Genomic DNA, 22073 nt, shown 5'->3' with positions numbered 1-22073 from the left:
CAGGAAGAAAGATTCTTTAACCACATTTAAAGTCCGGAAACGCCAACTAAAATGGGTGTCGATGGGTGATGCCTACCTTTTACGGGCGTCGAGTAGGCTCAAAAAAAAACAAATGTTTTTCAACCTGTAAGTTTCGGCCTTGGATTTCTGATAGACTTTTCATGATTATATTTTAGTTAATAGGCAATCCGTTTGGGTCTAAGGTGTGACGGTTTCCTTAAGATGTTTTCCTTCACCGTACGTAGTGCGAAAAGCGTAAATCCATTGCTGCACAGAAATCCTTATTTTTATTAAGTAAATGTCGGTTTTATTGTATATTGCTTGTACGTATTAAGGCAGTACAATAAAGGTACAACTCACCTGTTACAGCTTTTATTAAATTACGAAGGTCTGACCGTTGCGACTCTCTGGCTCAAAAGGATTACCCAAAAAGAGACACACAGGCAGTGATAACAATTTCTGTTCTATTTTCTGTAGTCAATGGTTCAGCGTTTTTTACTTTACATATATGTATAAGACGCTTGGGGTGTTAACACACAGATAATATATTTTAATTTGTTAAATTACTTCTATTTATCATTATTGTTGTCATTATTATTATTTTTTTAATGATGTATAACTGTTAATATTAGATGCAAAGAGATTAAATATAGGTATATAAATGTTTCTGTGTAACAACAATCAAAGTTTTAACAGGAAGAAAGATTCTTTAACCACATTTAAAGTCCGGAAACGCCAACTAAAATGGGTGTCGATGGGTGATGCCTACCTTTTACGGGCGTCGAGTAGGCTCAAAAAAAAACAAATGTTTTTCAACCTGTAAGTTTCGGCCTTGGATTTCTGATAGACTTTTCATGATTATATTTTAGTTAATAGGCAATCCGTTTGGGTCTAAGGTGTGACGGTTTCCTTAAGATGTTTTCCTTCACCGTACGTAGTGCGAAAAGCGTAAATCCATTGCTGCACAGAAATCCTTATTTTTATTAAGTAATTGTCGGTTTTATTGTATATTGCTTGTACGTATTAAGGCAGTACAATAAAGGTACAACTCACCTGTTACAGCTTTTATTAAATTACGAAGGTCTGACCGTTGCGACTCTCTGGCTCAAAAGGATTACCCAAAAAGAGACACACAGGCAGTGATAACAATTTCTGTTCTATTTTCTGTAGTCAATGGTTCAGCGTTTTTTTTTTGGATTTACGGCAACCCCGTGGCTAGCAATGTTTTCTCTCTAGCTGTAATAAACAAATATTTTTTTAAGCAAATGAATGAATCTCATGCATGCACAAAGTTAACTCGATAGAGGATTACTCAATACAAATAATTAAATTCTGGATTATCTAATCATATTATATACCCCAAATATTTAATACAAAATTATCCGTGATATACCTATTATTCAAAATCATTACTATATCAATCACGTTTTATTTATCTATTAATTATAACGGATTAAGATAATCAAATATTTTACAAAATTATAAATTTAATTCAATATAATAACAGATAGAAAACTAAAATGTTGCGTTACGCAATCTGCTTAATTGTTTTGGGTGTTGTTCTTGCTAAATATGAGTTGTATGAAGGGTAAGTTTAGTATTCAATTATTAGAAATATTTAAGTTGGCGCCTGGTAGATAGTCCCGGTGAAACCAGAGCTGGTGCTTTCTTTGTTCAACAAATAAGTATAGCAATACAGCATTGTTTTAATTTTAATTTTATATTTATCTATTTTTAATTTATTATTATTGTTATTACTATGTGTTTTAAGCTTATTGTAAATACTGCCCTGCGATTCTGTAACTCACTTTTCGAACTCACACAGCGGTTTTCGCATCGGCGGTCGCTCTCAAATCAGTCGTGAAGCAGTCATTTTATGATTTGGCATTCTGATAAACAATAAACTACAAGCTCCCACCTTTTCAGAATTCCAAATCATAAAATGACTGCTTCACGACTGATTTGAGAGCGACCGCCGATGCGAAAACCGCTGTGTGAGTTCGAAAAGTGAGTTACAGAATCGCAGGGCTGTATACTTGTGTGTTACAGACAAAAGTATATTTTTAACAAGTGCGTAGTATTTGTTTATGTGTTTGCTTGTTTCTGTGTGAGTTTACTTAATACAAATATTAGTAGTTCAATTCCGTATTCAGAGGATTCTTATGATTGATCTGATCTATATGTGACATAAACAATTATAGCTTAATTGTTTAATTTTAGATTGGATCTATGGTTAGGTCATTATAATATTTTAAGTCTTCTATGAATGGCTTAGTAATTAATGAATATTTACTCTTACGAAGTTCGGTACAGCTGAAAGTATACCGAAACTAATATAGCGTTTTAATTAGGTTGAGAGGAATTAACCAATAACCATGTCACATCGGTAACATTATGTACGTATACATGAAAAAAAAAGATTCTAAATTTACGTTCTCCAATTAAGGGCGCTTAACGGCTAGATAAAAGTTCTCTGTCACTCTCTAAACGCTGCTTAATAGAACATTTCCGTTGTTCAAATTTATTTTGAATTATGGTATATATACAGCGCCTCTCTTATAAAAGTGTATAATAGTTTTAAGGAGGATCAGCCTTCACTTTATCGGTCCATCTGGTTGGTGAACGGCCACGTGATCTTTTGCTTCTTTGTTACCAACTACGGTCAGTTTCTCCAAGTTCTCATCGCCTCTGCGCATTGTATGGCCGAAATATTATATCGCTGTCAGCATATGGTAGACAGGAGAATCAGTATACGGCGTTGGGTCAGGATCGATGTATTGGTGCACTTCGCAGTCCAGGGTATTAGCATTAGCCTCCAGCACCACTAATTTATATCTCGATACAATTATTAGAAGTTTAACAGTCATACTTCTTCATTACAGACATGCTGTGTATCGTATATCCGTGAAAACGGAAAAACAAGCGCTGATACTGCACAATTTGGAGGTTGCAAACAGTTTGGACTTCTGGCAGCGAGCAGCACCGGGCAATGACGCTATAGTGCTGGTCCCGAAGCAACTACGCCCGTTAGTCGAAGCCACACTTCTGTTCCATGGCTTGAAGTATTCTATAGAAGTGGAGGATGTTAAGCCGTAAGTATACTCATATTTCAATTAAATGTAATATCCACGGGTAGATTTGTACACTTTCTATAGGTACAAGATGTAGCAAGTTTAACGCACTTTGTAAGGCCGTTAGGTTCACATGGTTTGTTCCATTGGTTAGTATTTTCAAGAAAGAATTACCATAAGAAGCTGTTATGGGCAACTACACTAGTTCTAAACCATGTTTGTCCCTTAGTCTTTCTAAAATCCATATTCCCCTCCCTATATAACATACCTACATAATTTTAAAAAATATAATTGTTCACTTAAGAAACTTAAATCGTTAACGAATTATAGATTACGTTAAAACGAATAGGAAATTGTTAGCGAAACACAGTATGTAAGCCAACACATAACATGAAAATCATAAATTTTACATAATGTATAAGGAGAAAATACGACCTAGTCAACTTTAGAAATAGGAAATATTTTCACTTATAACTTTTTGAATTTTGGATTTATGATAAAAAGTTACATAGACATAATTGTAGGCACAGCGATTTGCTACAAAATGTGTCTTTACAAGTTTTATGTACGATGGATAGTTTAGGAGATATAGCCAAAAACGTGGTTTTTCGACCCCTTTATCCAAGATGGCGGCCGGGGGACAAGCACGCCAACCCCACAAACTTGGAGTTAAGCTTGTATTGACCCCCCCCTACATGTTCCATAAATAAAATTGCGTCCTCTAAAAAACGCAACCCCAAATGTAACTTTTCAATGGACTAGACGTAAAACCAATGTTAACATTATGCTCTGAAACAGAAGTGGCAATGGGCTTATAGCAAGATGCACAGATAAAAGGTGGACTTTAAAGATGCCCTTAATAAAGGTGCATAGAAAACCGTTAGCAAGAAGCGAATGGAGAAAGAAAACCATGGTTGGAGATATTTTAGAGGAGGTGACGAACAAGAAGAAAAAAAGATATATCAATAAATTTAAACGTAGTTTGGAAATGGAAACAAACGGGCTTCATTATTATTATTATTATAACAGTTCAGAGTCTTGGCACTAAGAATTTGACAAGTATTGCAAAATATTATTAGATTTTTACGGGAGTCATGGATCTCTCTAAGACTTGGCTCTAAATCTTACCTAAGACCGATATCTAACAACAGTCATTAATAAAGTGTTTTTCTTTTAATTTTTTTTAGTTTATGATTGCCATTATATATCAAAAACTAGTGTCAATAAAAGCGACATGAAAGTAAAAGTAAAGAAACAGAGTACATTTTATCTCCTGAATTCGTTACGAAATTCACTTTATTCATGATACTTCAGTTTACATCAACACACAGATTAATAACAACAGTAGGAATATTCAACAGCACGATTTGATTTCTTGAACTTTATTTTTTATGTTTTGTAAAAATAAATACATCTATCATAGTTTAGCTTATGTATAATGTATTTCTTTTCTTCCTATTAAACCTGTTGTCATTCTCTTCCGCATCACCGGCCTAGGTTGTGCTATTCCTAGAATGTGTCAGTTAGCTAATAAATTTTCCCCTGAAATTGATCCATTCCACCCCTACTTACAGTTTCCCATTATAATAACTCGAAGTTAGTAATACTTATTAAGTAGCATGCTGTGTTTGCCTGTTAAGGGAGTAAAATCAGTTTTTATTGTTCTTTTTGTGTGTTCTTAGATCAGTGCTTAAGTATCCTTATTGTGCAACCATAGTTTAATATAAAACTGTCAGTGTCATGGAAATCATGCTTATTTTGCCAATGACACAAGACAATTATCGTTGTCAATGTCAATTATGTCAAAAAACAATAAATCAAATGTTCCAAGTTTCAGGTTTGTTTCTTCTAGACCTCCTTTTGAAGTGTTGACAATTTTTATATATAAATCCTTTGACTTGAGATATAAGATTTTGAAATTAGAGTTTTAGTTCGCGCCAACGGATTGTAACCATCTGTGGACAGTTTAAATTCAAGACTGTTCCGTCTTAAGTGAATTAAGCGAAAGGTTCGTTTAATTTGTACAAAGAAGTGAGGCGTTCAATTTATCTCTGTTCGACCTTGTGATTCATACAGATTTGGTTTGTTTTCATTATTTTTTACAAGTATCGATTGTTGGACAAATTTCGTACTATATTGGTGAAAAGTGCTGAAATTCGAAATTTGCAAAGAGATAGCCGTGGGAGTCTATGTTCTTAACCGACTTTTAAAAACTGATACTGACTTTTAGGTTATTTTTTTTTAATAAATTGAGATCTATGTGTGCGAAGTGAGCTTTTAAGGCTCATCTGATGTAAAGTGTTAACGCCGCCCATGGACACTCAATGCCAGAGAGCTCGTGAGTGCGTTGTCGGCCTTTTTATTTAATAGTTCTAGTCGGTTCTAGGTATTTTTATTTTATAATAGTGACAAATTCTTAGGAAAAACGGTTACATATTAAAAGACTTTTCTAAATAAAAAAAACATTTTCAGTACTACACTACAGATTACTATGGTTTTTTAAGGTACTTGGACGCTGAACATGAAAAGCTTAGCAAATCCGCTGCGAACAGCAGGTCTGCACCTTCTAGTGGGAGTTTGACCTTTGATAAGATTCATACTTTGGAAGAGGTAAGGTCAAAAGTGGAATAGAAGAAATTCGTTATTATTACATCCACGCCCAGTAAAAATTATGTTTATTGATCATTATATAGTTACCCTGCATTATTTAAACTGGGATTCGGATAAAAATAGGTACATGAATGGTTGTTGGTTACGTCACTGGAAATATGGTTTGCAGATTAAACTTATTTGCGTATCAATTATGGTTTATTTTATATTATTTCCAACACACAAATATACAATATTTTTAACCAACATAGTAATAAAAATTAAAATTGATAAATACAAAATTAAAATCAATTTTTAAACTTGTTAATAGCAGTAATAATTTTTAAATATTTCTTTATTTAACAATAAATCTTGAGGCATAATAATTATAATAAAAATGAATAAATAAATAACGAAAATAAATTAGAAAGTTTCCCTGGTCCCTGTGGTAGTGTTTAATGCTGTCATTTCGTTGCTGTACTGCGATACTTATTCGAGTAAAGCACCAGCTCTGGGGTCACCGGTACTATCTGCCAGAGCCTATATAATTTGTAACTAATTATTTAAAAGTCTAAAGCCTATCATAGCAGCTCTAACGTCGTCAATAAGTCGAATGATAATCGATCATTTGAATCGCATTGTACTTATTTATATCAATTTCGAATCCAATTTCCGGCTACTCATTATGTCACGAATGGAGGCTTTGTTGCTGAATTTGCATAAAAATTGTGATGAATAATAATACATCCCCATTTTTACACTTAATAAAAATAAATTTGCGAATATAAACGTGTATTTACATGGACTAACATCAGATTTCGTGTTTCCATACATTGCAAGTGTAATTTCTATAGTAGTAAGTGTTTCTCCTTCAAAGTTGTGTTTTGTACTCACCTACTTTCCTAAGCTCCTTTTAAAATCGTCGTTGCAATAATTATTTTGTCTTTTGTGTATGTACTAAAAATTGCTATTTACATTATCGTGCCTATTATTGTATATTTATTTCTCTTTTAAATTTTGTTTAAAAAAAATCTTATTTTTGAAAAATTTAAGGACTATATTTAACTTTAGTATATATTTTTTAAATATCTTGTTTTTGTGATGTTTCTGTCATTTTTCCTTATTGATAAATAACAATAGAAGGCAAACGGGCTCGCCCTACTTGATGTTAAGTGATACCGCCGCTCATGGAGACTAACACTGCCAGAAGGCGTGAAAGTGCGCTACCGGCCTTTTAAGAATACCATATGCTGGACCCTGAGTCGAACTGGTACTACTATACTTAGTGTAATAGTTGCCGATGGTTGCTGTAAAACAATGAAAACGATTTATATATTCACACAAGTGAAGAGAAAGAAAATTCAGTTTTAGTACAAACTAAAACTGAATTTTCTTCTAAAACTCAATTTTATAGGTGGATGCGTACCTCCAGGCATTGACAGTGAGATTTCCAACACTCGTCACTTTAGTAACAGCGGGACAAAGCTTCGAAAACCGACCTATCCGGTACCTGAAGATCTCTACTACCAATTTCCAGGTGAGGAATAAACATGTACTAAAGGATTATTATGTAATAATACATCTTTCAATCTTCGGAGTATATTATCAACAATGGTTCTCGTAATTATTAGTAACTAGCTGGCCTGGCGAACATCGTACCGCCTAACAGTAGATTCTTTATTTTTTAAAATACTTATTCTGCTATTCGAGACACCGGTCTAGCTAGTAAGATAAAAAAAATAAAGTTGATAATACAACAAATACATTATGTCAAAAAATAAAAATTTACCTTCCCGGAACCCCTCCACTAACACTTGAACTTTATGGTATGGTATTAAAGTTCAAATTGACTTTTAAGTATTATAACGAATATTTTGTATAGGAATACAGAAAAGTGTTGTTTTTAGACTTTTTCACTCAATTTTTTTAAATTTTTCTCCGTAAGAACCATCCTCGTGCTTCAAGGAATACTATAAAAAAAGAATCAGACAAATCGGTCAAGCAGTTTTCATGTTATGTCGTGACAACGGAAAACGGGTTTCATTTTTATATATATAGATGAAAAATGAATCAGTGGCGCTACAAACTTTTTAGGCGTTTGTCGATTTCTGTATCAGTTTCATGATAATATGTCAATCTAATAGGCAGTTAGGGGATCAGCCAAGTGCCTGACACACGCCGTCGACTTTTTTTGGTCTAAGGCCAGCCGGTTTTCTTACTATGTTTTATTTCGCCGTTTGAGCGAATGTTGCAAGCACACATAGACAGAAAGTACAATGGTGCACAGCCAGCATCGAACCTACGACCTCAGGGTTATAAGATAACCTCAGATAAGAGTTGCACGCGAAAGCCACTAGGCTAACACTGCACTGCAGTTATTAGTAATTACGCACATAAAAAGAAAATAATTGCCAAATAAATTATTATTTCATATAAAACTATTTATGTTGCTTTATCTGAATTTTTCTTTTAAAATCGATTATTAAATAGTTTTATAATTCCAGGACACCAATAAGCCAGTAGTATTTATCCAATCTTTACTACATGCCCGTGAGTGGGTGACTCTGCCAGCCAGTCTATACGCCATCCAGAAACTTGTTACTGACATAACTGATGCAGACCTGGTGAACGAAATTGATTGGATTATTCTGCCAGTTGCCAACCCTGATGGATATGTTGCTTCTCATGGAGAAGTATGTTACAGATTGACTTAGTTATGATTAAATTACCAGCCCTGCGATTCTGTAACTCACTTCACGAACTCACACAGCGGTTTTCGCATCGGCGGTCGCTCTCAAATCAGTCGTGAAGCTGTCATTTTATGATTTGGCATTCTGAAAAGGTGGGAGCTTGTACTTTATTGTTTATCAGAATGCCAAATCATAAAATGACAGCTTCACGACTGATTTGAGAGCGACCGCCGATGCGAAAACCGCTGTGTGAGTTCGTGAAGTGAGTTACAGAATCGCAGGGCTGTACAAGATACTAAGTACTCCTCAACCTCGGTTCGGTCACTCCAAAATGTGTCACTCTGGGACAGGAGAGGGAGTGGCAGAAGTTTCTCGTTACGGAGGCCAAGTTCAAGACTCGAACCAATTCCACTTTGAAAAGAAAAGTCAACTCTTAAAAAACAGGCCGGCAACGCGAGCCCTCTGGTATTGAGAGTGTGCATGGGCGGTATCACTTAACATCAGATGAGCTTCTGCCCATTTGCCCCTGTTATAAACAAAAGGAAGAAAAAAACTCTTTATTAGTTAATTTCTTGAGTATAATTCGTCCGAAAACGTTGTTGTCATCTGTAAATATTACCAAAAACAACAAACCTAATTTGAAAACAGAACGCTCATTTAAAGTAGCGATTGCTAACCATCAAAGTAGCTGTCATTGACATAATATTTTCTCGTAATATATAATAACACTCGAGTGGCCAGAATGATTTATAGCCCATGGTAACAATGAATAAATTAATACGACAACATCAACAAATTCCATTTACGTTTTGTCTTTTTTTGCGTGTATTATTAGTTAGAAGTGGCCTTAGCTTTATACCAAAATCTGAAGCAGGAATACATAATAGGAAGGAATAATAATAAGCTATTACTGTATTTCCCATACCTATCAGTATATATTTCTGTAGTTGAAATAAGAATGAGAACATATATATTCTTCTTTGATTTACTTTTAGGAAAGATTCTGGCGTAAGAACCGAGCCACCGGCTACATGCCTCTTGACATTTGCTCTGGCGTAGATCTGAATAGGAACTTCGACTACAATTGGGGTCGGTGGTCTAGCGACATTGTCTGCACCGAAGTCTTCCACGGTAGAAGCGCTTTCTCTGAACCAGAAACCCAAGCTATCAAAACCGTCTTCGACCAATACAGCAACCGTACCCAGCTGTTCATAGACCTCCACAGCTATGGCAGCATGATCCTCTACGGTTACGGCTCAGAAGAATTACCATCAAATGCCTTGTCTCTTCATCTGGCCGGTGTCAATATGGCTCAAGCTATTGACGCGGTTAAAGTTGCCCATAACAGAGAATATAGAGTGGGAAATTCAGCTATGATTTTGTACAAGAGTTCAGGTACCACCAACGACTACGCCCAGTCTATTGGCATTCCTCTATCTTACACCTTTGAGCTTCCAGCGTCCAGATTAGGCTTTCACGTTCTAGGCTTTCTCGTAGACCCTGAGTTTATTGAACAAGCTGGAATCGAAACTTGGGAGGGTATTAAAACTGGAGCTAGATTCGTACTGAGAAACTAATCGCATTGTAATTTTTCCTTATCACATTTATTAAATTATATCAATTAAATACTTTTTATGACTTTTATTTCTCCGGTATCATGTGTTTAACACATGCTTATTTCATTATATAACAAATAGATCTGATTTTTATAGTATGACATAAACTTAATTTGTCTTGCTTGTCTTTAAATACCGTCAATTGAAGGAATCTATATTAGATACCTATTCATATAACGGTACTATCTACCAGGCGCCAACTTAAATCTTTAATTAGCTCCTGTGCACTTGAACCCCACGGCCTAAGAGTGCCTACTACAAAGGGAATACAATGATGTTGAAGGAATGTCTCATGTAGTATTAAAAAATCATCTTAAGTTAACTTTTTAACAAAAGTTACATACTATATTTAAATTGTACTTGTTCCAAACAAACACACAAAATATATATATTTAAGTTACAAGACAAATATTTATTCTACGGACATAAGGCAGTTGCTAGTATATATTGATAAATATTAATGATAATGCTTCGATATATGTGAATTTTATTAGTAGCACCTGAGGAACTTATAATTTGACAATTTAAGATTATTAAAATATTATCACGGGATTATGATTATATGATAAATGAACAGTGACCGAACAATAATATATGTATCAGTAGACGAGAAACAAAATGTTGTATATTTTCTTAGTATTTAATATTGTGTTATGTGTTTGTGGCAAACATGAAGAGTATAAGGGGTGAGTGATAATTAATCTTCAAAACTCTCGTTAAACGTAAATTAAGCAATAAAGCTTTTTATAAATTTTACGATTATTTAAATGATCCTAATCCTTGGGATGGATATGCTCCAGTTCAAACAATTTGTAAGACTCAAAACTTGGCGATTAAATAGAGTGGCGGAGAGTTTCTTGCTAGTTCTTCTTGGCCGCTCTATGCCATTAACTTGCGAACTGGTAGTAAATTTAAATTTAGAATCAATAGTACTTGGTTATAAGCGTTCATAAGTGTACATGGTTACATAGGTAACCAAGTGGCAGTTTCTAGAACTTCATTGAATGAAACATTATATGAATGAAGTTATTTTGAGTTTGAGTTTGGTCAGCGACGTAGTTCTACGCCCACCACTTGCCATCGGTGACTTTCGGAAGTCTATTCAATTCGTCCCCTATCTATACTAAATGTAGTATAGATATCTAATGAGTTATCGATAGAATTCATCAAGATCAGAAAAAATGAGCGTACCCATTTTTAAAAGGCCGTACTCGCGAGCCCATGGCATTGTGAGTGTCCATGGGCGGTGATATCTCTTAACATCAGATGAGCCTCCTGCCCGTTTGCCCCCTGCTCAATGAAAAAAAATACATATAAATAAAAAATATATTCGGAGCCACGTGGACAGTGTAATGCATGTAATTCGCAGAGTAGTCCTTTAAATTATCACGCATGGTATATTAACACTCCTTTATCTAGAAGCTGATAGAGATGTCTACGAATTATGATTAGTCAAGGACTGATTATCGGGAGCATGAGGAGATCATGTTTTTTCTAAATATATAAATGGCTCAATGGCTTATATTAATGGCTCAAGTCATAATATACGATTCTAACTACTGTTGTTCTGAACAATATATGGGAATGAAAGTAACAGAGACGAACTTAAAAGAAATAATGATCAACAATAGGTTAAGAGGAATCTAAAATTTTCTGTAAATGTTATACAAATAGTTGTTAAAAGAAATAGGTAATAGACTAAATCATCCGTGTTACCAATACTATTTGCTTAAGTTGTAAGTTATTTAATTCCTCCGATGACTATATTCGGGGAATTAGCTAGAAATTATATATAAAAATAACTCCTGTTGTTATATATTTTAGATATCAAGTATATAACTTAGACTTAAAGACAGAAGAACAGCAGAAAAATCTTCACGAACTAAAGAGTGATGGAATAGACTTTTGGAGGAAGCCATCTCAGAAATATGGAGTTGTGGGCAAGGCTATGGTCCCACCGTCACATAGAATATGGTTTGAAGACAAATTAGAGGAACTAGGTGTAAAGAAAGAGATTGCGATTAATGACGTTTTTGAGTGAGTATCTTTATCGTTAATAAAATTATGAACTATATTTCACAGTAGTAAGTAGCATTATTATATACTACTTAAGTATCACTGTTATTGGCTTCGAGATCAGAAAGTAATATACAGAAAATTATAAAGTATGTCATAGTGTCTATGTATACCTAAAAAATAGTATAACAAAAATTGTTTTTTTCTAAAGACTTACAAGTTGTGGGTTCACTATGCAACTTCTACCGCATTTACCAAACCATGGAGAGTGTTCAAAGTAGTTGTTCGGACTAATACTTGTAGCTGGATTTCATTATCAGACGTGAAGACAGAATAGAAAATACCATCCGTATCACCTCGACGTCCGTCATTCCACAACCGAGCGTTTCTGAAGGCATATTTTGCCGTGCACCACTACTATGTATAACCAGCTTCGCACTGGAAGTATTTCTAAACCATTTTGACTTAGAGTCCTTCAAGAAAAGAGCGTACCAATCCTCAAAAGGCCAGCAACGCACTTGCGAACCTTCTGACAGTGCGAGTGTCCATGGGGGGCGATATCACTTAACATCAAATGAGCCTTCTACTGCCCGTTTGCCTTCTATTATATAAAAAAACAACTTACATAAGTCCGTCGGTGTGTAGAGTACCTACTGCAGTCACCTCTGGGCCGGTGCTGCTAAGTGCCATCTAGGTGCCTTGGATGGAAAGGCGAAAAAGACGATCGACTCATTAAATCTCCACTCTTAAGCCTTGGATATTGCCGTCCAGTTGTCTGCATTTCAGTTTTCTATAGCACTCCGGACATTGCTCCTTGGAACTACCTGACTCCGTCATTGCCTTTCAAACAACACTCGTCTAGGAGCACGTTGGAGTTTCATCTCTTCGTTGTTGACATCCCCAAGTCCTGTTCTACGCGATATGGATCCTTGTAAAAACAATGAAAGAGTGAAACTTCTTTCCTCCTTCAACCTTTTCTACATACTACTAGGGTCATTAAAGTAGCGTCTAAATAGGCATCTACTGAACAGGCGTGCCCTCTCACTTAACTTCAGATGGAATAGTGGCCAGTGAAGTTCTATTTTTAAACAAAGAAAAGATAAACAAGTTCATAAAATGCTTGATGTCCTGGAAGATTTGTCTCTTCTTCTTAAGACAAGACAAGAGAGAGAACTTAATAAATTAGTTCTTAAATATATATTCTTAAATGGTATATTGACAATTTCAGGTACTTATTGGAAACAGAAGAGTTCAAAAATGGCGATACATCTTTCGACTTTGAGGGATACTACAGATACGATAAGGTTAATATATTTAATTTAAATTAATGTCGATATACCACTATTTAATGTTTTATAAAATAAAAACAAAAATACTATTTATTTTATTAATATCGGGTTTAATAATATTTCTAAATAATCAAAAACCAACCAGCTGCCCACTGAAGTATTTCCGAACCAAATTGACTTAGGGTCCTTCAAGAAAAGAGCGTACCTATTAAAAGGCCGGTAACGCACTTGCGAGCCCTTTGGCATTTAGGGTGTCCATGGGCGGCGGTATCACTTAACATCAGATGAGCCTCCTGCCCGTTTGTTCTATCACTACATAGTATAAAACAAAGTCGCTTTCTCTGTCCCTATGTCTCTTTGTATGCTTAAATCTTTGAAACTACGCAACGGATTTTGATGCAGTTTTTTTTAATAGATAGAATGATTCAAGAGGAAGATTTATATGTATAATAACATCCATTAAATAGTGGAGAAGTACTGTTATTTTTGAGGTTTCTAATGTGATGTCGTAAATAATTACATTTTTTCCGCTTACATTGCAAACGCAGGCTGAACCCTACGAGTTTTATCAAAATAATGTACTAAGTATTGTACACATTGAAAAGGTCTACAGAAAAGTCCGTGATGGTATATGTCTATCTCTTATGGATAACCCACAATAACTTTTTTTTGTCATTTACTTTTTACGACAAATAATGGCTAATTTTCGAAGCGATTTTAACCAATACAGCATAAATCCTTATCCAATTAAATACCTTAAATAAATTGTTGATTTAATATAGATTTATATGGCCCTTTACAACATATGATTTAAATGAATATTTTCGATGATATTACAAATTTAATAATTGCGGGACGCAGCGCGTCGGAGGCCGCGGTTCTCCCTATACTCTATAGCACTTTGAATTTAGTATCAGCATTGCATCCGTGCGAAGCCGGGGCGGGTCGCTAGTAAAAAATAAGTAGATCCAATACGAAAACGACAAATTCTTATATGTATCACGTTTGATTATTAAAGTCCCCGACATAATGCTATATGTACAGTATATGTTACAAACTATCTTTTCTTTACACAATAAATTAAAATATATAGAAAATAAAAATACTAGCAAAACAGCGGATTAGGTTTGAGATAGTCAAATGCTTTTTTAAAAATTGATCAGAGCACTACCGAATATATCTAGCTCCGGATATATATCTACATAAGGAGGGAGCTTGTAGTTTATTGTCTATCAGAATGCCAAATCGTAAAATGACTGCTTCACGACTGATTTGAGCGCGACCGCCGCTGCGAAAACCGCTGTGAGAGTTCGAAAAGTGATCCATGTAAATTTAGAATCAATTTAACAACTTTTCTGTTGACGTTCATAAGTGTACTTTTTTACCTATATGAATAAATTTTTTTTGAGTTTAAGTTTACATGATGATGACTGGTTACAATGACATCTGAAATTTGCAAGCCAGGCTAAAATTATTCATATATTCATAATTTAATCAATTTCTGTGTTTTCCAGATCATAGACTACATGAAAACAATTGAAAGCTCATACGAAAACTCAACTGATATAGAAATTAAATTAGTAGAAAATGGAACAAGTGACGAAGGTAGACCCCTCGTCTACTTCAAAATAGGAAATCCAACTAGAAATAATTCAGTGGTTATCATAGAAGCTGGAATAAATCCACGTGAGTGGATTACTGTGCCTGCTGCGTTAAATGTTGTGGACAAAGTGATTCAGCAAAGACGGTTTCTGGATGGTTTTGACTGGATCATTATCCCAGTGGTGAATCCAGATGGTTATGAATATACACACACTAATGTAGGTACCATAAACATATTTCTATATTATGATCGTCTACTTGTGTTGTGTATTTTATTAGATCATAAAAACAATGAAATAGTTTAAATATAAAAAATAAATAAATGCACATAAAAGCTAATTAAAGATAATACAATTAGGAATTATCTAACTAATAAAATTACAACTGTAGATTTTTGTTTGCTGCATACGTTATGTATGTTTCCGTCGTTATATATGTCAAATTTAAATACGCGAGCTAATATATATTTTCTATAATACCGTAATGCACAACGGCACGTTTAAGATATACCTAATTTTAAATAAGAACAAAATAATGATAGGAAGCCATTAAAATTGGATATTTGATAATATGTTTAAATCTATTAAAATGACTAGGAAGACTCAAAACTTAGCGCGAACTATGACTCGTATCTCAAGAAGAGTTGAGACGTAATTGTCGTAAAGGTAAGTCGTAAGTGAGATCAAAAAATTTATCTCTTAGCATTTTCATTTGTTAAAAATGTATACACAATATTTTGTAACATTTCATATCACTTGCATTACTTATAAAGACGCTAAACTTTAGATTAAAATTTCATGAACAGATCTCTCTTGAACTAGTGAAGATTATGCAAAGTTTCCTCTCAACGGCAGGCAACAACAAAGGCTTTTTTAAATTAATTCTACGTAAAAGAAAATAAATGAAATGTTTACTTAATGAAGGATTCTTCCAGGAAACGGCCTAAGAGTTTTATATTTTTATGTTTAACATAGATGTTGCCTTTTTTCGGTCTCTTTTACAGTTTAAGGTGCTTAAACCTAATGAATCCATCATTAATCATTATATATTATATGGTCACTATTTAAGACGGGTTTTAGCCTTGGGTGTGCCCTAAAACTTTCTTACTACAAAAAAACATGTAGTAAGTATGTCAGGCATACGCGACTGATCACCTTCAAATAAAAAATATTAATGAGCGATATCTATCTATATCCTTTTGAAGTTTGGGCCTCAGATTTCTGTATCTTTTTCATGATCATTTGTCAATCTAATAGAAAATGTGATCAGCCTCCTGTGCCTGACACAGGCCGTCGACTTTTTGGGTCTAAGGCATGCCGGTTTCTTCACAATGTTTTCCTTCGCCGTTTGAGCGAATGTTACATGCGCACATAGACAGAAAGTCCATTGTTGCACAGTCGGGGATCAAACCTACAACCTCAGGGATGAGAGTCGCATCCTGACGTCGAAGCTGAAGTAGGTTAGGTTAGGTTGTCCAACACTGCTCTTTAATGATAAAAAGTTAATAAAATAATTTGTTAGTTATAAGGAATTCTCTTTGGTGAATGAATCATTTTGTTTTATTTCATTGAAAAGTTTATTAATAAACTAAAATTACAGCTTCGCCTTTGGACGAAAAATCGAAGCGTGCGCAGCAATCTTGGCACCATCTGTCCCGGCGTAAACATCAATCGTAATTTCGACATTGACTGGCAAATATCTGACTCAAGCACAAGCCCCTGCAGCCATCTATACGCTGGTACGGAGCCATTTTCAGAACCAGAAACCAGGTTTATCAGATCACTACACATGGAGTATCGTGAACGTATACAACTATATATTTCCTTGCAAAATACAGCCGGCTTTATTGCCTACCCATGGCAGTATGAACGCGCGGCAAGTGGCATGTTTCGCCAGCATTATTTTCTGGGTACACAAATGGTGGATGCCATGGGTGGTGATTACAATCTAGACATTGGTTCTTTGGCATTTGGTGATCGTGCATCAGGAACTAGCACAGATTATCTCACGTTGAATGGTGTGTTATATGCGTTTAATATCGATGTACAAGATCAAGATGTACAAGCAGAAGATATTAAAACCGTTGTAGATAAGGTTTGGAGAGGTATAGCGGTTGCAGCTGAGAGTTTTTTAGAATAAAAAAAGAGCGTCAGAAGTGAAACTTCTTTAGCAAACAAATTTTTAACTCTTGTTCATATTTATACAAATCTAAAGTTTTAGATTTCCGAGACTTAGAGGGAGGAAAAAAGGTAGATATGTTAGGAATTTAATTGTCATTAAAATATTAAGTGTCGAAAATTAATACAAATAATAAATTTGATTTTTTTAAGTTTATTTCTTCGATGTTAAAACACGTGGCATTTTAATTTACAATTCGTTGTTTAAGATTTCAGTTAATTATTTTACCTAAAATATAAAATACATTTCATAAATTATCTTTACGAAATTTTAATTTTAAAAATAGAATTTCTATAAAGTAATTCGCCCTTCTCAGTCTCTATCAATCGGTCGAAATCGCTTTCTTCCTTTTCTTCGACCAAAACGCTGCACATCTTCGTGACGTTCTGTAAAAAATTTACCCTAATGCGCCTACAGAAGTTTCACTTCAAAAATAGTGGCGTTTCTCTTCTCTATTTCCTAGTATTCGTTATGTATATTTGTATCATGACTAAACTGAGGTCCATACTGACGTGTGCAGTTCTCTTCGTAACAAAACTTATGAACGTAACGATTTTGTTAATAACTTCGTTTATTTTGATACTTCGACCATGGACGTAATATCTGTGAATGAGCTGTCAATGTGCACTTCTGCCTTGCGATTCTGTAACTTACTTTTCGAGTGAGTTACAGAATCGCAAGGCTGTAGGTACTTAGAGTCCGCGTCACCACTGAATGCCGAAAACGTCACCATTGCTGAATGCAAGGCTATTTTACCCCAACGTAACATAAATTAATATGAAATTCGCGAACTTCTCTCCAAGATTTGCTTCTAATGATTTACCTTAAAACGAATAAAATTTTATTTCACTGTAACGACAAATTTAGTTCCAGGGTTCCCGTCGGCGTGGTGGCGCGGACTCTATGCGATTTTGTCTGTGTTTTATGTGTTTAATGTACTTGATAGATTGTGTTTGTCATATGTCCACCTCTACGATGACATGATTTTTATGACAAAATTGTGTAATTTTATATGTTGGCAAAATAAATGGATGTACTTTGTATGTTTTGAACTATGCTTGAACGAATGAATATGTATATTCGTTCAACTTCGATTTTGTCCCTTTTGGAGTAGAGACTCTTAGACTGTGGATTCAAGTGCACAGGCGCTAATTAAACATTGAAATTGGCGCCAGGTAAATAGTACCGGTGACCCCAGAGCTGGTGCTTTCCTCGCTCAACGAATAAGTATCGCAATACAGCGAGGAAATGCTGCTAGCGTTAAAGGTACTCTGCCACAGAGACCAAACTTTTAAAATTTGTTTTATTTTCTTTTTAATCATTTTTAATTGTTTTTATTATTACTTTAAATATGTTAACTTTGTTGTTGCTTTCAATATTATAATAATTATAATGATTTCCTCATGAATATCAATCAAAATTAATGATGTGTAAAGATATGGCTAAGATAAGTAGGGCTTAATTATCGAGGCGATTAGAAAATTCAAAGAAATTAAACTGACTTTTAAACTAAAGCTAAACAGCTAAAAACTTTCTGATTTAAACTGTCGAAGTTGAAGTGGTTACCTTTAAACAGAAGGGTCAAACCACAGAGTTCCCAAGTTTGATTAAGCCTTAGTCAGACTCTAAAAACCCTGTTAAAATAAATAATCCATTTCATTTAAAATATTTAATAATTAAAATGATTCACATTATAACATGTGACATTGCAAAGCGTAATGATATAATAAATTATATAATTAATTGGCTATCCGTGTTTTTTTTACTTAAGAAGGCAACCATCCTTCTATGCCTGACGTAGTGTTGTAGATTTTTAAGTTCCACGACTTGGTGTCTGTGAAGATAGCTGAGCAAGTGCTCTGCTGGTAAGTACCAAGAAAAAAAATTGAGTTATAGTAGCACCCACAATAGTTCTATAGTTTCTAATAGATTTTAGAAAGAGTCCAGATTTTTTTTTTAAATCGTAAAATGCTATGCCAGCTTCCCGGTCTCATTAAAACAACAAATTCAATTTTTAATATAATTTTATATACATGACATATTATCTAACTTTGAATAAAAAAAAATAAGAAATGTATCAAACCGTGAAGAAATACAAATAATCCAAATATTAGTTTAAAGAGATCGCATCAAAATGAGATTCACCGACAAAATCCAATTCAATATTGGACTATCAATCTTGTAAGCTTCTGTGGATATTGAAAGAATCAAGTATTGTAAAATCCCTTATAATATCACCTTTGTTCGGTGAACCTAATGGGATTGTTATGAGGTTTTTCGGTATTAAATATATTTTTTGTCATATCAAACCAGTGGAGTATTTTAAAACTGGATTTGGATTTGATCCCTCTGAGGGTCCCACGCTGATTACTGAAACGTTATGTAAGTAATGTAATTTCCCATTTTATCCGTCAATGTTATATTTAAATCAAACTCAAAATCATTTATTCATATAGTAGTATAAGATCCCGCTATACAACGACCTTCACCGAGATGCTTATTTAATGAAACTTATTTTATATTTAATTTAATATGTCAATAAATATAATCCATATGGGTTGCCTAGCAAATTTCAGTCCAGAGTATGTTTAATTAATATTTAAAAAAAAAATTTTTTTTTATAATTTGCATGTAGTAAATTTTTTGAACTTTTTTCAATCAATATTTTTAATCAGGGTAGTATTATATATGTATCACTAAAACCTTCTTTTATACTAAAGATGTATATATTTTAGTGTCACATAAAAAATATACACATAAATAATTAATTGATGAAAAACAACCTAACTTTTGCATATTCTATGGGCTTCATACTTTCGATTGGTATAGAATTTATCTAATAATCATACCGGTGAAATGTTTAAAAAAATATTTTTTTTTTAAAATTAATTAAAAATACTCTGGACTGAAATTTGCTAGGCAACCCATATGGATTATATTTATTGACATATTAAATTATATATAAAATAAGTTTCATTAAATAAGCATCTCGGTGAAGGTCGTTGTATAGCGGGATCTTAGACCATAACACAATGTACACTTATGAACGTCAAAAAAGAAATATGTATATATTAAGTGCTTCTAATTTTACATTTACTGCCAGTTCTCAAATCAAGGGCGTAGAACGGAAGAGAAGAACTGGCAATAAACTCTCCGCCACTCTTTTTAACGCAATTTTTTTGTTTTACACAATGTTTATACGGAGCTGCAACCATTGCACCATGACATCTTAAGTAATAAATCATAATAAAATAAATTTAAAACAAAGATTTGTCCTCTATCAGCATAAGGCATGGGGAAACAGGAGCACGCACTTACATTCTCCTGGGAACAACACGCAATACTTGTGTAAACAAAGAATTATAAGAAAAACTTTATTTTCGAAAGTAATGTTGTTTTAATGTCAATTATACAAATATGTTGAAATTATAGTCAAAAGTGTCACCGTTTAGAAACGACAACGAGCGTACAAAATATAACAAAACTTCGAGATTTATTTCGTCTTTTTTTTAAAGATCTATGTTAATTTCTAAAGTACCTAATATATAATCCACAAGGTATATGTCTTAGGTATGTGCTTTTTTGTATTCATGTGTCAGCCTGTCACGTAAATTTTGGGACCAAAGATAATAATTTTAATAATTCGATTTTTGTTGGCGATTACGGGATTCATTATTCATTATTATCGTAATATATATAATGAAAATTAAATTTAAGGAATTTTTGAAAAATCTTCGTAGTTTTATCGATCGCAGGTTCGAAAATTATAAAAAAACCATTATCGTTTTTCAATTTTCTCTAAGCACAGCACGAATTCAATTAGAAGATTGGACTCAAAGAAAACATTAGCTATTGTTTCTATGTGCAGTGGTAATTCCGAATTCATTGAAAATTCTTTTCGTCCATTAGTATTCTCGCAGCGATTCAATAATGTTTTTGTTTTTAACTTTCGATGTGAACAAAGTTGCGGCTGTTTCGAATTATCTTTTAGTTTCCTGAGTGATAAATATTGGGGCTGGTAAGTAAAAGCAAGTAACCCAACCCAAGAACTTGGTTTGTTTAGCTTACTTTACTTATAGAAGTAATAAATAAATGCGATGTCGTTTTTTTTATGTGTTCGCAAAGTGAGTTCATAGTAGCGATATTGTGTATATTATGTATTTAATATTATATATTTTATTATATTTCTTCGTTATCGTATTGGCTTATTACTGTAAGAATAGTTAGGTATTTTGTGAATAAATAAATATTTATCAAGAACACGCTTTACTATACAATAATTCTGAAGTATCTGATTAATTGTTCGCACTAAACTCTAAAGGTTTGAGCAAATTTGTAACATGACGTTACGACTGAACGCAGAAGAAACCACACCCCACAGTTCATAATATACGAAAAAGAATTATAATATTGTAAAAGATTTCTACTAGTTTGTATATTGATTGAGTTTAGGTGTTTGCGGTTTCATCAATATTAGATATCATTAGGATCATATTCTTATTCAATATAATCAATTGGATTGCACCACTTATGTAAATAAACAATTTTGTTTATTTATTAACAACCTTCTTAGTGCACTCAACAAACGACGATTGAAGATGTCGGATAAATCAGGCAAGTTGGAAGCCTGCGCTGCATAAGCCAATACCATTCTACGCTCTACTGCTCAACACAGCTGCCGACTTAGATTGCTAGTTGTCTAGTACATATATATAATAATAGTATGGAAAATTGGTTGTTTGAAGAGGATGAGATAACAAAAGAAGGTGCGTGCTTTTGAGAATCAAGTACTAATACAGAGCCCTCACGTAGCGTTGTATGAAAAACTATATGTGTTATTATTTGGTATATGTTCTTAAGCAGGTTTAAAAGATATATCCTAAACACAGAAATCACATAGTAAATATTCATTAAGAAATATTTATCAATTATTAACTTAATATAACTTATATATGCCATCCAGTTAAAAAATAAAGCCTTTTTATAAATTTAAACAACTTTTAAAAGAACATATATTTAACA

General features: G+C 33.7%; 2 protein-coding genes across 2 annotated transcripts; both read left to right on the top strand.

Annotated features, from left to right (window-relative positions):
- The first annotated feature begins 1477 nt into the window (after window positions 1-1477).
- Window positions 1478-9981, top strand: LOC125056786 (carboxypeptidase B-like). Its single transcript, XM_047660074.1, has 6 exons — window positions 1478-1588; window positions 2883-3092; window positions 5576-5681; window positions 7075-7197; window positions 8165-8353; window positions 9346-9981. Exons 1-6 carry the CDS (start codon window positions 1521-1523, stop codon window positions 9925-9927), a joined length of 1278 nt encoding a protein of 425 aa, XP_047516030.1. The 5' UTR covers window positions 1478-1520; the 3' UTR covers window positions 9928-9981.
- A 571-nt stretch (window positions 9982-10552) lies between these two features.
- On the top strand, window positions 10553-17012 carry LOC125056713 (carboxypeptidase B-like). The gene is made up of 5 exons (XM_047659990.1): window positions 10553-10652; window positions 11791-12003; window positions 13211-13286; window positions 14786-15091; window positions 16473-17012. Exons 1-5 carry the CDS (start codon window positions 10585-10587, stop codon window positions 17010-17012), a joined length of 1203 nt encoding a protein of 400 aa, XP_047515946.1. The 5' UTR covers window positions 10553-10584.
- The last annotated feature ends 5061 nt before the right edge of the window (window positions 17013-22073 follow it).

The sequence above is a fragment of the Pieris napi genome, chromosome 15, assembly GCF_905475465.1.
Source record: "Pieris napi chromosome 15, ilPieNapi1.2, whole genome shotgun sequence".
Lineage (NCBI taxonomy): Eukaryota > Metazoa > Arthropoda > Insecta > Lepidoptera > Pieridae > Pieris > Pieris napi.
This window is presented reverse-complemented; position numbering and strand designations above follow the sequence as displayed.

Coding starts and splice junctions, on each gene's coding strand:
- LOC125056713 (XM_047659990.1), top strand. CDS start 10,585: ATGTTGTATATTTTCTTAGTATTTAATATTGTGTTATGTGTTTGTGGC. Junction 10,653..11,790: donor AAACATGAAGAGTATAAGGG/GTGAGTGATAAT, acceptor TATATATTTTAG/ATATCAAGTATATAACTTAG. Junction 12,004..13,210: donor GCGATTAATGACGTTTTTGA/GTGAGTATCTTT, acceptor TGACAATTTCAG/GTACTTATTGGAAACAGAAG.
- LOC125056786 (XM_047660074.1), top strand. CDS start 1,521: ATGTTGCGTTACGCAATCTGCTTAATTGTTTTGGGTGTTGTTCTTGCT. Junction 1,589..2,882: donor AAATATGAGTTGTATGAAGG/GTAAGTTTAGTA, acceptor TCTTCATTACAG/ACATGCTGTGTATCGTATAT. Junction 3,093..5,575: donor GAAGTGGAGGATGTTAAGCC/GTAAGTATACTC, acceptor TGGTTTTTTAAG/GTACTTGGACGCTGAACATG.